The sequence below is a fragment of the Cyprinodon variegatus genome, unplaced genomic scaffold (assembly GCF_000732505.1).
Source record: "Cyprinodon variegatus isolate N-32 unplaced genomic scaffold, C_variegatus-1.0 Scaffold61, whole genome shotgun sequence".
Classification (NCBI taxonomy): domain Eukaryota; kingdom Metazoa; phylum Chordata; class Actinopteri; order Cyprinodontiformes; family Cyprinodontidae; genus Cyprinodon; species Cyprinodon variegatus.
The window spans coordinates 723264-740276 of record NW_015150514.1 but is presented as its reverse complement, the minus strand read 5'-3'; the positions used below and the strand labels follow the sequence as shown (position 1 = coordinate 740276).

General features: G+C 35.0%; 1 protein-coding gene across 1 annotated transcript; it reads left to right on the top strand.

The window, feature by feature from the left end:
* The first annotated feature begins 8350 nt into the window (after window positions 1–8350).
* Window positions 8351–11092, top strand: LOC107082750 (beta-1,3-galactosyltransferase 1-like). Its single transcript, XM_015371583.1, has 2 exons — window positions 8351–8585; window positions 8768–11092. The coding sequence occupies exons 1-2, from the start codon at window positions 8572–8574 to the stop codon at window positions 9969–9971; spliced, it is 1218 nt and encodes a 405-aa protein (XP_015227069.1). The 5' UTR covers window positions 8351–8571; the 3' UTR covers window positions 9972–11092.
* Window positions 11093–17013: the final 5921 nt, after the last annotated feature.

Here is a 17013-nt window from a genome sequence, read left to right as displayed (position 1 = left end):
ACTTTCGTTTTTGGTAGTTATTTCCCAGCATGCTTTAGTCCCATTTCACCATTTTTATTCGGTGTTGGTGGCATACTGATGTCTCAAGGCTGTCTGGATAGAGCATAGCATTCTAGAGCTGTATTCCCACCCTGGATATTGTTCTTACTGTTGATCTCATAAAAGATAAAAGGATGGGAGCCAGTAAGAGGAGGCAGAAGCTATTATTTGAGGTATTCAGAAGGAGCCATAGTCTCACAGCTTCCTCCTGCTCTGCATTAACAGGAATTGAAAACCCAACTGTGCATAATTAAATGTCAAGTTGGATTCACATAAAGGCTATTCTCACAATGTGTTGCCTTGGACAGACGAATTCTGGTCACTGTTATTAACGTTGATCTAAAGATTATCCCTGCTCTGTTGCCGCACTAGAAGCTGGAATAACTAGTGGACTTTAGCCAGAGTTTTAAATTCTAGGAAAATTTTAGCCAACGGGGTGATTATAAGTCATATGTCATAAGGCAAGATGAATGGTTCCCTGATCCAGCAAGGACTGAGCAGTGGGACAACTGGTTGAAACAGCTCATTATTCAGCCAAAAACCAAGAAAAAAACTGTAAAACATGTAAAATATTTGGATAATGCAACCCCTGACATCAGGTGTAATCATTAGAATGATGTGATTGAAAAAAATATTTGAAATTATTTATGAGCATTTAGTTATAATTTTTGTTATAATGTAAAAACCTCAATTACCCTGAAATGACGTATTATTATGTTAACCAAATTTCCGTAAGGAAAGAAAAAAAGCTGCTAAGAAGCTGAGGTCGGACCGTAAATTGTCTGATGCGAACGTTCAAAAAAGGAATCTGCTGAGGTCAATATGGTGCTTATGTGAACTTAATTCACATCAAAGGTATAAACAATGTATCCAAAATATAACTTGTCAAACGTAGATTACAGCGATTCGTATTGCGGTCATCAAAAAATACAGTGGCCCACTCACCCAATAACTACCAGTGACACTCCCACTGGTGAGTAATATGACCAATTACAAAATTCCTCCCAAATCTAATTGAACCATTCCCCTACAAAGAAACAACCAAACCAACAAATAAAGACAAAACCATAACAGCTATAAACTCAGACAAGCGAAAATTAACGCATCTTTTCATTTATGGCTCCTACAGGAACACTCATTCTCTTCCTTTGTGATTATTCCCATCCCATGGCTACTGAGCCACACACCTAACCAACAAATATGCCTACTATTTATAAGGCTCTTTGTACAAGCTAGATAAGTAAAAAGGGGCAAAATTAAAGAAACGGAAGGAAAAAAAAAGGCAAAGAGAACAAACAAGTACATTTTTGTTTAGAAAAAATATCTAAACCTTTACAACTCCCACATACAGTCTGCAGATGTACCCACCTCTGTTTTTCTGGAAGGGTCATAGCACAGCTTACAAATCGAGGGAGAAATTGTTTACAAGTAGAATATCTGTGATAAAAATCCTCCTCTGATTGGATATGCATGTCAACTAGACTATCTTATTCTTAGAAACAGTTCAAAGAACTCAGGCGCTGCATCTGGGATCCTACAGGCCTCAGTTAGCATGTTTGTCTTGAAAGTTCAAGACAACAGAATAATTACAAAGATTGAACAAGTTTGGATTTTTGGAATATTTGAAGGAAATGCCTCTATTCCCTAAAAATAATATAATAGCAAAGCCTTTATTTATCTAAATGAATTAGTTGACTTTTTGAATGGTGTCCTTTCAATAATACTCTGAACTTCCGTATCAATGCGTTTTTGCACCATGTTTTTTTTCTCCCATACTGTTTCCATTTGATCACTGCTGCACTTTATGAAATGGAAATGTTAATTTCACTGTTAAGCTGCTGCTCATTCACTGTCTGAAAGCTGTACAAAATGAGAGAGAGCAGATGTGTACAGTACACAATAAGCCAGAGATTTCAGTTTCAGTGCAGCACATGCAGCACACCTGCTGCTGAAGGAGAACTTTGCCTTACCCATAAAACGAAAGAAAAAGCCGATGGAGACAGATGTCTATGGCTGTGTGACCACGTGGCTCTATTATTGTAAAATTAGGGTGTGAGTGAGCCTTTCATTTGTTTTCTGCAGGCGGTGGCAAAAACTGCTGCACATCTGCAGATGAAACAATGCTGCTGCGTTCTTACTTGTTTGTTAGCAGCAGCTTAGGCTGGGATTTAAGCTCAATTCACCTGCTGTCTACTTATTCTAGGATGCATTAGGAGGATTTTAAGCATAAAGTCCCTAAATGGCCTCACCCTGCTCTATATGTCTGAGCTTTCACAGCCCTTCATGCCTCTTTGTTCTCTTAGTATAACTGACCTTTTACTCTTGTCAGTACTAACAACCAGGTGAAGACTCATACAGTAGAAGTGGTTTAAAAGTTCCCCTGGTTCCATGATGGGTCCTTGGAAGGTCCTTCCCTGGTAACCGACAGGTCCGTGGGGTAATGTAATCCCCAGCGATGACGTCAGTGAGGCAGCACCCATAAGCTGCTAGAGTGTAAACCAGCTGCGATGCCTATGGGTGGAATTACAGTCAGCACTGACACTCCCAGCAGTGGCTGAAATTAGTAGGCAAGCTGAGAGGAAGCCGGAGGCCATTCGACTGCCTGAAGGAGAACTTTTAAACCGTTACTACTGTGTCTGTGTTTCTGGTCCTGAATGCTCTGTTGTTGTAAATAATGCATTCATCCCCACAGGGCCTTTTCTAATCTCTTTCAAAAGTGTTGTAGATCTTTTCTTTCTGGCTTTTAAAACTTATTGGGGAGTTGTTTTTTTATGTCTGAGTATGTTATTGTTTTATGGCTGTAAATTTGATTTTATCATTTTTTTCTTCTATTAGATATATATTTTGTCTTATCTGTACATGTATGATTTAATTTTCATTTGCTTTGCCATCGTCATATCTGTATTTGCCTATTGTACTATTCTATCATATTTTATTCTACTCTATTTCCTCATTAATGAGTCTGTTTATGTTTACTGATGAAGAAATGGGCTGAAGTGTAAACCTAAATTTACAGCTTGTTTTTTAAATCCTCTTAATGTAAAGCAGAAAGATAATCGCTTTTTATTTTTTTCAACATCAGGTGTTCATTTCCAAAAGCAGGTTTACTGAAAACTCAACGTTTTTTAAACCTGAAATCGGGGAAACTCAGAGTTTTCCGTTGCACAAAGAGAGTTCGCTCAACCTAGAGCTAACCTGGTCAGGAGCAGGTTTTCCTCAATAAACTCAGTGTCCTCTGTTTCCGCCCTCCTTACAGCCAATCACATTGTTTTATTTCCTAATTTAGTCAGGAGCGTTTTGTCTTAGTTTTGTGCATACATATAAAGAAAATTGTTCATATAGGTCCATTAGACACATTAGGTGTCAAAATAAAAACATTTATTCTCCCTTTGACAAGGATCCAATTAAAGTATAAGTGTCATCAATTTATAGATAATTAAATATTTATAGGGAGAGGGCTCTCAGACTTTGTATAGATGTCCTTTGACAATAAGGTATCTTTACCAACTGAAAACCCAGCACATACATCTACAACCTCATCCATCCTCCTATTTGCAGCAACTACTTCTTTAAAAGGGATTTAACAACAGTTATTTATAAGTAATTAATATATGATAGCAGCAGTATAAAAAAAGACTGCACAGTCAGATAGCTATAATTATTTACTGTGTAATGGAAGACAGAAATAAAATGAGGAAACCATAAAATGACAGGTGCACTTCTTGCCCGTAACATTTCATCTAAATATAAAATAGATTGATGCACCACCATTCAATCAGTAAACTAGTTTTCATTGTGGTTAAAATAGTCTGGCAAGCCATTTTGATATTTAAAGATGGTCTTAATAGGTGTTCTTGATATCTGAAATACATTTGTTTTCTTGTCAAAATGAACTTTGCAAACAAATTGACATTCTTCATGTCAAAAATAAACATTCTGGATCCATGTTCCTATTGTTACTGTTCGTAAGTTGTATTAATTTGTTACAATCAGCTGATCACTAACCTGTTTACTCTGTCACAGGAGGTTTCCTGCTTTGGAGCGAGCTGAGTTATTTTAAAATAAAGCTTGTTTCAAACATCACTGACCTGTAGCTGGTTTGAATTCTGTGTCCAGTCCCTGTTCCTAACAAAGATTAACCAAACCAACAATCTTGGCAGTTGTAGCGCTGTTGCTCTGTCTCTGCACTTTCTGTTGCCCGTTGTCAGTGGTCCACTGATAATAGCTTTTCATACTTATTTCATACTTGTTATACATGTGCTCAACTCTGAGTGGATCTACTTAGAGTTGATTAAACTAACTAACAGCTGCTCTTATGAAACGGAAATCTCAGAGCTTTCAACCTGAGACTAGATCAATTCAGATGTGAAGATTTGAGTTTTTTTTAAACATGCTTTGTGAAACAGGTCATTGGAGGACACTTGCTTGGATGAAAACCCTTTTTCTTTACCACAGTGTTTGTTTTTTGTCAGAACAGCAAACAGATCTTGCCTTGTTGCAACCATTAATTATACTCCATTGAATTTGCTCGGTTTTTGTTTTATTTCTCCACAGGTTCCTTCTGGAGAAAAAACATTTTATTATTATCTTAAGCAGAAGTTTCCTCTGTGGAAGACTGGGTGGAGATTGTAGTTTTGGAGCAGGATGAATTTCAGGTGTTCCTAATGTTATACTGGTTCTGCAGCAGCTGCCCTTATCACATAGGACAGTGTGACACACAGAGCTAGTGTATTCAAATTTATGAAAATTTTAAACCATTGTCATATGTACAACACATACGCCAATAAATGAACATCAGGCAACCTAGACAGATTTAATGCAAATTTTAGGCTGAAGGTAAAACTGAATCCTTCAGTTGTTCAATTTAAAAGGATGGCTTAAAAAAGCAACTTGTGATTGTATTTCTGAGCAGTAAAGATTAAATAAGTATCAAATAAGTCTCCAGGATGAAAAAGATTAATATCTAAATAGTTTTGTTGTATTATTTATTATCAAGTAAGATTCAACTATACCTTAACTCCCCTTGGCAGAAACAAACAATTCAGGTTATTATATAAAAGTAACACTTTTCAGATGAATTACTGGTAGTGACTTTATCTCCTATGTAAGAAACTTAAATTTATTAGACCCCATTGAAAAAAAACAAACATGATATCCTTATAGATTTCTTCTGTTTTTGCTCTTCTTGGATACTTGAATGTTTCAGATCATCAAATAAATCTATGTCAGATAAGGATAAACTACTTAAATAAAAAAAACTGTTTTGAAATGTGGATTTCAGTTCTAAAAGTGAAAACTGTTTGTAAATAGCCTGATGCTATGAGAAAATGTGTTTTCTCTGAGAGTTATTTTTAATTAACCTCAAGTTTTTCATTCGCATTCATTACTACCAGACTAGAAATCAATTAAATAGAACCGTTCTGGTTTGAAAGTATCATGGAAAAACATGGAGTTGTGAAAATTTTGCAAAGTAACAGAAGAAACTTTCATCCTGTTTTCCCCCCTGGATTGATTCTGTCCCCGAAATGAGCCATTGCACCTATGCAAGACCAACAGTATAAATACCCTTATACCATATCAAACACCTTGGTGTAGTTGTTGTCCCCAAAAGATCCACATCAAGTTCCAACGTATGTTCAGGCTGAAATGACTATTTCCGGCATGGGTTTGAGAACTTTTCATTATCGATCAATAAAATCTTCATTTAGAAATTGTATTTTCATATATTTACTGAAGTAATATTTTTCTGATAGAAGAAAATCTCTTGATAATCTGACAAAAAACACAGTAAAATCAGAAAAACCTTTAACAGGAAGAAATTTTAATAGCTTTGTGCCTCACCATAATAAAAAAGGGAGAAAAAAAGAGGATTTGAAGAGTAACAGTTGCTATTATCTTCAGAACGGAGCTTTGTCCATGTTTGAGTCTTTGGAGTTGGTCAGAGCCACCTCTGTCCGTTAAACCGGATCTTCAGACCTTTGAAAAACGTCATTGCTGTGTGAAAACTTGGGAGGGGAGTGGGATGAAACCAGTTTTTCTCAGAGATGTAATAATACCCTGACTGGACAAACACTTTGTCCGTGAGTGAATGACTCATGCAACACCTTAGCAGGGCGTAATGGTGGCTGCGGTCAGACTGCTATTAGCATGTTGCTATAATCAGGCTTTTAAAAGGGGCTCTCCAGAATGTAAATACACTTAGAAATAATGCTGGCCTGTAGTCAAGTCTAACACATAGTTAATGTTGTTGAAGACATAATGAGCTGAGCTTTAGGGTTAAACTGTTGAACATTAAGTCATAAATGCCAGAATTTGAGCTACACTAAATAGTTTCAAAGGATTGGAACGAGAACTGTTATATACATTTTTCATGACAAAATGACTTTGGGTAATTAAATATTTATGTTTCAAAATAGTATTTAAAGTTTTGTTTATATTTTTTTTCCAGTAAATCCCTTCATAAATGTAAAGAAATATGCTAAATGTGTGTAAGATCTTCTTTTCTAAATATAGTTTTTTCCATTGTTTTTCCTCTTAAGAATATGTGGACATACCACAGATTTAGGTCAGCTGGTGTTTCTATTGTGCATAAAAATAAAATGAAACAAAGTCGCTTAAAATAATTATCTAAAGCTCCAAAAAAGGAAGATAACTAGGAATAGATTTCACAAGAGATTACAGAGTTTCAATATGTCACAAAATGGAGAAAGAATGTCATAATTAGGACAAAATTAGACTAAAAACATTCCCACAACCATATTTCCAAGAAGTCCCACATCAAGCTGGACAAAAGTGGAACTAATATCACAAAGAAAAGAGCAAGCTGTGAGAACAAAAGAGAAAATAAAACCTAAGGAAGCTCCAATGTAGTATTTTCTGTTGGCAGCATAGTTTGAATAGACAGATGTGACAAGTAACGAAGTACAAATACTTTGTAACTGTACTTAAGTACACTTTTTAGGTATCTATACTTTACTCCATTACTTATTTTTCCTACTACTTTCGACTTCTACTCATTACATTTTCAAACAAGTATCTGTACTTTCTATTCCTTACATTTTTAAAACAAACATTACTCATTACTCTTGGCTTCGGTTTAATGTTTATAAATATTTATTTCACGTCATGTGCTCCATCCAATGCAGATCATTGGCTCCATCCACATCTAGTGAAAACTAGTGTAATTGGATGAGTCATATAATGCAAACACTCATTTGTTAGCTAAAGGAAATCTTCAGAAGTAAGCAGGTGTTCTTCAAACTGCAATTGTGAATTGTCTACGCCATGCTACAATGTCTGATTCAGAAAAAGATGTTGAAATGTCTGAAAGATTAGACACAGGCGAGAGCAAATCAGGAGATGGAGAAGGAGACCAACAAGACCTCCATCATACTTGGCCCTATCTCAAAGAATTTTTCGAAATAGCTGAAAAATCGAGCTTTCAATTCATATAGTGGCATCTGGCTTTTTTTTTTTTTTTAAGGTTAATTAATACTTTTATACTTTAAGAAGTTTTTGGAGCACATACTTTTTCACTTTTACTTGAGTAAAGAGGTCAAGTGGATACTTCTGCAGTATTTATACTTCTACTTAAGCAACAATTGTGTGTATTTTTAACACCACTGTGAATAGATTACCCTCAGATTGGCACTGCAGAACTTATTAAACAAACTGAAACTACTCGTCAAAAGCCCCACAGCTGTGCTCCTCCTGAAGAAGAGCAGTTGAAAGTCTGTTATTACATCATTACTGATGTAGTCTGAAGCCTGAAGCTTATCGTGTTGCATGTCTTAAAAGAAATCATAGCTTATACAAAGACAAGGAATTCCTTTCATAACAGGTCTGGAAATGTTTAGGGTCCAACCGGCTGCATGTGAGCCACCCAAAACACCAAATACCTGAACACTTGTCTCCGCACTGTCATTTGAAAACAGCAGAACAACCAAACATTTGCAGAAACACAAGTCAATTCTACTTATATACATTAAATTAAATGAAGCTTGTATCATAGGTACTGGAAAATAAAAAACAGAACATGAGTTACGTTAAATGCAAATGTGTTGTCTTTAAATGTATTGGTGCAGAGTCATTGTGAATCAGTAGCAAAACATCAGCTGCAAATGATACATTTCCTACTCCTTCTTTCCCCTTAAATATAGCTGAGTGTCACACTTAGCACAAAAGGCCACCAGGGATGATAGTGTTTTTTTTTCTCAGCATTTTAAAAGAGGTGGAGCAAACAAAGGTGCGGCTTCAGTCCTGCAGCCGAGATCAGAATAACCGCATTGTTACCTGAACAGGACACATAAGAGCTGCAGAGCGAATGTCTAAGAGTCCTTTTTTATTTTATTTTTTTAATCAAACCTTTTCTTTTCTTATGAACATTTGATCCTCACACTTGACCAAAACAGGATGTTGAAGCTGTGTCATGATTTTTTTCAACAAAGCAACATTTCCTTCAACAAACGGACACAAATTAAAACCCAGACTTAAAGCTTGGGCTGCGGCAGCAGGTTGGAGCAGCAATCTGCTATGAATGGTCAAAGGTATGAGTCTCTCTGAAGGATTTTTCTATTTTCTCTGCATAACTGTGAATAAAGAAGCCTTGTGAAAATTTTAATGAATAACATGAAGAAAATAAAAGTAAAAACTCTATTAATTTTCTAAAAGAAATAAAAAAAATTATATTTTTTTCTGGCTGTTTTATGACTTTTATCTCTTTTTTTAGCCAGAAAATTGAGAATGGCGACAGACCTGCAGAAACCAGGAGATGTCTGGGCTTCTCAGGGCGCCACAGCCTGTTCCTCTCTCTTGTTTTTGGAGTTATGCTTTTTTTCTACTTCACTAATATGAGGGGCATGTCGCCTGAATGGAACCCCAAACAGTGGATGCAAAGTCATTCAACAAAACTTTTCATCCCTTTTAGTATGCAAAGTAAAACAAATAGTTCCAGATCTAAGGGGAAAGCTGCTGGTGCTTCTATTGGATTGGCACAAGATGCCACCACAGCCAGACATCCACAACTTCCATCATGGTTAACAGAGAGGATCCTAAAAGCCAAAGCTGCCTGGCAGACAGCGGCTCCTTATGTGACTCGTGGACCGTACTTGGTAGAGTATCCCTATGAGTACCACTTTACCATAAACGAGCCTCAAAAATGTGAGCAGGAGAAGTCATTTGTGGTTCTTATGGTACCAGTAGCGCCACATAATCGAGCACACCGTGATGTCATCAGAAGCACCTGGGGGAGCGAGAAGATGATTGATGGTAAAGCAGTGACCTTGTTCTTCTTGCTGGGGAAGCAGACTGAAAGTGATGCAGAGCAGGTCCATCAGCAGCTTGTGCAGGAGAGCAAAGACCATCATGACCTCATTCAGAGCGACTTTGTGGACTGCTACAAAAACCTGACCATAAAGACCATGGTGATGCTGGAGTGGCTGAACTCTTTCTGCTCCAGCGCTGCGTACACTATGAAAATCGATTCTGACATTTTTCTGAATGTTCCTAATCTTGTCACCATGCTCCAAAATGCTCCAAGGACAAACTACATGACCGGCTTAGTGGTATATGAAGCACAGGTCTTGAGGGATCCCAGTTCCAAATGGTATGTGCCCATGAGCATTCTCAGTGATCCTGTTTATCCTCCTTACGCTTTGGGTCTGGGTTACATTTTGTCTTTGGATCTCACCAAAAAGCTGGTTGAAGCTTCCCAATATGTGAAAGCTTTTTATATCGAAGACGCATATTTAGGCTTGTGTATGTACCACCTGGGTATCCGTCCAGTAGACCCCCCAAATGAGTTCAGCTTCCACGTATTTCCTCTCATATACAATCGATGTGATTACTCCAAGGTAATCGCCACCACAGTTCACGGATATGAAGATCGTGTGAGCATTTGGAGAGACATTAAAAGACCAGGTCCGCACTGCTGATAGGTTAAAAATGTAGGAGACAAATGAAATTAGATTAAAGCAAAATTAGTACAACATTTTATATTTATGCTCTTTGACTAGGAAAATTACCCATTGTTCCCATTTAACCTTAATATCACTGTACCTGTTGTTACTTTTTTTCTGTTTGGGTTAAAATCAGAATATAGTATTTATATATTTTATGTTATTTTATTTATAGATTTATAGGGTTTTAAAATGAGGAGAGCAAGGGTCCTAACAATAAATTCATAAGAAATGTAACCTCTCTCCACAAATACATCTTCAGTTTCTTTTTAAAAAAAAATGGCCAATTGGTAATGGCATAGAGGTTTAGGGTAGATGGTTCCAGAATGTGAAAACCTGCAACCATCTAAAAATCCATAGCGTTTAGTTATTGTCTTTGTAACATTCAATAAAAGCTGAATTAATGATCTTAAAAAACTGCCATGCACATAAAAAACCTCAAAATTCAGACAATTAAAGAGAAGAGAAACCATGGGAGAGATTTAAAAACAAACTGTAAAAAGAAAGACTGCAGGCAAGTGACATACATATAACACTTTATGTCAATGCAATGTATTTTTCATGTAATGTTTCTTTTTTCTCTTTCTTTTTTTTTTGTTAATGTGTATTACTTGAAATTGCCTTGTTACTAAAAGGTGTTGCTCAAATAAACCTGCCCCGCCTTGGCTTGCCTTCAGTTCAAAATGATATGACTCAAGCCGGAGAAGAAATAATGATGCAGAACTAGAGCAGACCTGATCCGCCTTGTGGCACATCTATGACGAGTCTTGAGTAATCCAAAGTCTAAGATTACATACTGGAAACTCTCAGCTGAAAGTGCATATGTGTTTAAAAACTGCTGGGTGATGTTGAAAAATGAAAAACATACAGATTCTTTTGGCCCTTACAACTGAAGAATATGATTATAAGATTTAAAGTAATAAAAAAAGCAATCTTGATATGAATCTTGCAGGTTATAAACAAAAACAAAAAAGCTTATCCTCTCAAAACCCCAAAAGCATTACATATAATAACTCAGAATGCATGAAAATACACTGGTAAAATGTTTACCAATATAGACATGTTAGACATCATTGGAAAGCTTAGATTCTCCACAATTCCACTACCTAGTTCATTTTATGGACATGGAGAGCACCAAAGCACGACAAAGCAGCCACAACAAGCAAGCATGTCTTTATAACTGCTGTTCAAAAAATACTTTTTATTTTCAAGAATGAAAAAAACTGCTTTGAGTCATGTTTGAACTGATGCAGCTTGGGCTTAATGCAGCTTGGGTGTTTTACTCACCCAATTTTCATGTATGTATTCAGAAACTAGAAGGTCTTAGCTTTCAAATAACACATCACACATGTAATTTAGGCTTACAGTTCCTCAGTTATTTGATTTTCCATTTGGGTATGCAAAATAGGCAATTTAGCAGAATGAGGTGAACAGTAAGTGGTTAGTTCTTGACTGTTGAAACCTGATATGGAACAGATAATATATACAGATATTGCTCCAGCACTTTATGAGGGCAGATCCCAACTAGTTCAACCAGTAAGACACATCTTTGTTTGGCTTTAAGATGTGTAACCACCCCTATTCCTGTTATTTCATGTCAATATAACTGTTAGAACTCATGAGAAAATCTTATTTTATGTCAGATCAGCTTCACATCTTGTTTTGTAAGTGAGTAATTATCCAGGATAGACTCAAAAATACATTTGAACAAGTTGTGATTGTGGAAGATATAATTTGATGAATTTGAGAACCACAGATACAGATACCCTCAGATAAACAGGAATTCACAAAGTGTAACCAAATAAAACTACTGCAAAGAGAACTTAAAAAAACAAAGGTTAAACACAGGTGTAACTAGGAGACAAAAAGGGGCTGGGGTCGTTTGTTTGGCATAGACAAAATGACCTAAATGTTGTACTAGTTAAATGTTTTTATATGCCTTTATTTATAAGAACATCTATTTATAACAGACCAAAAAATTAGTATCTGAAGATTATAATGGATTACATTTTACCAGCAGGGAATACAATGCAGAGGACCGTGTAAAATTTCCCAGTCTAATCCCAGCTGGTGGACAAGATGCAATTATGTTATAATTTAGCATAGTGTGTAGAAAGCACTAAAGAAGCTCTAAGCTGGCTAACCAGATGATTAGAGACTTGGTTAAAGGATATAAAAATTTATTTTACTTGAAGAACACACTTCTAATAACTTCTCCCCAACTTCATCAGTCCCAGACATTGTCTGTATGTTGTTTTATAAAATTATAAACAGAGATAAAATGTAGCAGTAATGGAGACATGATTAGCATCTAGAGGTTTTTTTTTTTCCTGAGTCTCTGTATTTCATCTTGCTCCATGTATGTTTTGTGAGAGTGTCTTGTTACAGTCATTCTTAAAAAAACAGATTTTGATTTCAATGAGTTGTCCCTGGTTAAATAAAATACACTACTACTAAATGTAAAGTTGATTTGTGACTCTGCATAGATATTTTCTAACGTATTTTGCCGAAGAAAAACCTACATAGGTAAATGTTTGGTTTGGCCAAGACTCTTTTTTTCTGGACAAGAGGAAACAAAGATTGATTTATACAACACCCATAAGGCACTCTGAAATACTTTGATTGCATTGGGTGCAGGATCAATACTTCTGTTAGAAATCTTGGTTTATGTCTGAACATGTCAACAGATATCCGTTTTGATCCTGTAGCAATCTGACAAACTTTTCCAAACTTAGTCTTTTTGTCCAAGTTGGAAATTTTAGTTCATGTTTGTTTGTTTTCATCTGGATTATTGTAATATGCGTGGTCCAAAAGTCCTACCAAAACGTGCTTAAACAGACTGCAGTCTGTACAGAATGCTGCTGCTAAGCTCCTGCCCAGAACTTTAAAGTTTTTGCAGGTGGTTCTGCTGCTTATGCACCTTCATTAATGGTTGATTATCAAGTACGTGCCAATATCTTACTGTTGCCTTTAAGAGCATAAGGAGTCTGCATAAACAGACACCAGAACACATCTTTACTCTTTTACGTCTTTATACCCCATGTTTGCCCTGAAGTCCTGTGATAAAGATCTGCCGATTGCCCCCAATAGGCCACTGAAAATGAAAGGAAACAACACATTTTCCTCTGCAGCTCCAAAACTCTGGAATTTCCTTTCTCTGATGCTAAGATCAGCACACTTCCTTTACATTTCAGCTAGACATGTTTTTTTTTTTTTTAAATCAGCTTTTGATTAATTTTATCTTTGTGTCTCTTTTTTATATTCTTTCTGTGTTAAAGGACACTATGATTTTTATCTTGAAAAGTGCCTTACCTTGTAGGACATGTACCTGATGACAGACAGAAAATAGAGTGAGTGATTCTTAAATACAGATATACAAGTTGAGATCTTTCAAAGTTGTTCTTAGTCTAAATGTTTAATTAAGAGCTGCTCATAAACACAAACCTATTTTTAATCCTGATATAAAGGGACCAACATTTTTACTGCACATATTAAGTTTTTAGACAGTTTGCTCCAGAGTTGTGGAGCATAGAAACTAAATGCTGATTCGGTCAGTCAAATATTAGTACCCGGAACACTGAAAAAAGAAAGAAACATTTTATGTTTTGCAGTTTTTTTTAATATTCTCTTTCTCTATGTTCAGCTTTTGTTACTCAAAAATAAGCAAGAAAAACGTGAATACAAGTTCCACCTTTGTGCTTGCTCAGTTAATTTGCTTCCACTAAAGGTTAACTCAGAGGATCATGGTTGTCCTTTATTAAAGTGCTGACATTTAGTATTTTTAAGCAGAAAACATGTTGGGAAACTTTAAGAAACACCCATGACATGTAGATGTTTAAACAAAAAATAACCAAAATTCTTTAACACATCTAAGGTGATAATGACTCAAGTGTTCCATAATAACAACAATACTAAGAAGAGATTTTGTTATGATGATTTTGAAAATGTAAGCTTAGTTTTTCTAAAGTTAATCAGTTTTTAATGAGAGTTTTGTTGGGTTGATCCCAGTAAACATATAATTAGGCAAAAACATATACATACAGTATGCAAAAATCTGAAATTCCTTTATTTCCTATCTGCACCAGCCCAATAATTAATTATTCTATTTTTTCATATATGAGAACTATAATTTCTCATATATGAAAAAAATATAATGTATGTTTGTTCTTTTCATTTCAGCTTGGCAGTATTTGTAAAATCGAAATATCATAGGAAAATTAATTGATCTTCTTGCATGTTTTTCTTCTTATAGGAAACTATGCTTAGGTAACCATCTGTTTATTTAAATTCTGGACACAATCCCAACGGACTGTGTTCTCTGGTTACAGCCTTACCTGGTATCCTGGGTGAAGGCTCAGGGACGTAGGTGCTCGATGTAATAAAAAAACATTTTCTTTCATTCTATTAATGCTTTGTTAATTTTTACTTATAAGAATTACATTTTAAAACCCATGTTAAATAAAGGCTGTTGCTCTGTATTCACAGGTGAGCTGGGCTCTCAGTCCAGTCTGACTTTCAGGAAATTAGGTTAGGCGTACGTCAAAAATACAATAGTAGATTGTCTACTATCTTTTAGTTTCCTTTTTAATATAGCTGAATAATTGGGACCAACTCAAATTCTGTGAAAGTGTGTTACCACCATATATTGTTCTTGTCTCTTCATGAATTAAAAAACAAAAAGCAAAACAAGGAAATATGTATTCACATAATATGCTTATACAGTTAAACAAGTCATAAAGTTCAGGTCAGACAGAATTATTTACATCCATTTGACTTACATTTTATAAATTGTAGTGCAGGTAAAATTTTACCACATGGAAACATGGAAAATTCACAATTTTATTTTGGAAAGCTTAGGAAGAAACATTTCTCCATTAAAATAATAAAAAAAATGTTTGGCATACTTGAAAAGACCAATAAAGCAGAAAAAGTAGATTTGAATAATTCAGTATTGCCTGGATCTCACTGCACTTTGCCTGATTTAGAAGTGAGTTATGGATGGGGACTAGTGAAAGGTATTTTTTTTTTTACGTGACTCTATGTTTAAGATAAGATCTTATTAACATTTCCTACGGTTTGAGCTAAGCTTGATTTTAATCATGGATCTCAGAACCTCCAAAAAGGTCCTAATTTAAGCATGTATCTACAACTCAGGAACATGTGTATCACATGAAGATTTGAAGTGGCTTTAAAAGAACTGATTTGTACTATCAATCAATAAATAATAAAATATCTTTCAATATTTAGGATTTTACTTCCTTTGTTTATGATTAAAGAATTACGGTGCTTCTAACATTTCTGCAAAGTAAAATTAACCCCTGTTTTTTTTTTTTTTTTTTTATCCTAAAGAGACCTTAAGCAGCCTGGAGATTACTTAAAAAACCTGTTGAGCTACACTGATAAAATGTGACTAATGTAACAAAAAGAAGCTCAAATGTGTGAAATGAAACTGGACGCTGACACCATGTGGATATAAAATGCACTGCATATCACATTCGAAAGGAAATGAACCTTAAGGGTTTTACCTATTAATAAAGGCTGAAAGTGATTTGTTTTTTTCTTGGGAAGATTGGCAGTTGTTATAAATAATTGCCAGGTCAAATATGTATATTTTTTAACTCTTTTCAGATTGGTGAGCAGAAACATCTGCTTGTTTAAGGTTGTTACTGATGCATTTCTATTATGAGGTTTTCATTACACAAATCAGAATCAGAATCAGAATCAGAAATACTTTAATAATCCCAGAGGGAAATTGCTTTTGTTACACGCTCTAGTTACAGTTTTACATGATATATACACACATCCAACTATACAATATAATAAGATAAAAAATAAGAATAAAAAGAGATAAAATATATATACACATATAGCTCTTCTGTACATATATCTGAATCACTTGAGGGAGGCGTTATATAGGTTGATGACCACAGGTAGGNTTCTGTACATATATCTGTATGTATATCTATGTATATGTAAGAACTAAATCCAAATAAAGTGAAAATTAGCTCAAGTTCTTTTTTTTTACTTTTTCTCTTCTTTTTTTTTTACTTTAGAATAATCTTTGTTATTAATAAAGACTATTTGGTAATTCCTGTGATTTTGGGGAGCTGCCATTTTCTACACCTAAGGTGAAATTGATTTAATTATTTAATTAAGCACTCATTCTGATCATACTGTGTGTCCATTTAATCCCCTCTTTTCTGTTGTTTTTGATTATTTTATCTATTCAATATTCAAGCTGCAGCCTCTCCTTGCCAGAATATACTAGAACTTTACACTAGTGCTGTGATTGGGAATCATAACCTTTTTAATTGGCTGCTGGTTTACGTTTGCAATATAATATCTGTTAAGCTTAAGCTGTGCTGCCACCCTGAGGTCAACTAGGTAATCACACAATAATTCTATTAAAGGCTTTATTTAATTTTTATCTAAAATACATATTTTATTTATTTAGCATATTTTGATGTACAGACTAATCTAAAATAAATATGAAAATAAATATGTTATTTTAATATTCAAAACAAAGGAATAAAGTATTTACTTTGGATTTTGAAAATTGTGCCCTGTATAAGGTTATCAAATCAGTAAAACCTAGAATAAATTGTAGTCCTAATGGTTTTGTTGTTTTTATCAGTATTTAAAGATTCTCACACAAGTATGAACTTTAACTAGGTTGAGGATATTGAACTTGTACAGGAGATCAGAGGATTCATACCTGCAAAGTAGATACCAGCAGTTGCGAAAAACTATAAAAAAGGTAAAAGTTTAGTGATAGGAGAATACCCAGCGATAAACAACAATTTTCAGCAGGTCATAAAAGACTCTAGGTTCTAGACCAGTAAACATAACAATGTTATGTGTTCCCTCTGATAAGATGCCTATCAGACATCAACGCAAACTCAAGCTGCTCCTCAAATATCAGAGCTGATCAAATTTTTCTGATCTTATCAGGAGCATAAACAATCCTCTGAAGGAATCAGGTCCAAGATTCTGCACATACATAAATGCATATATATAG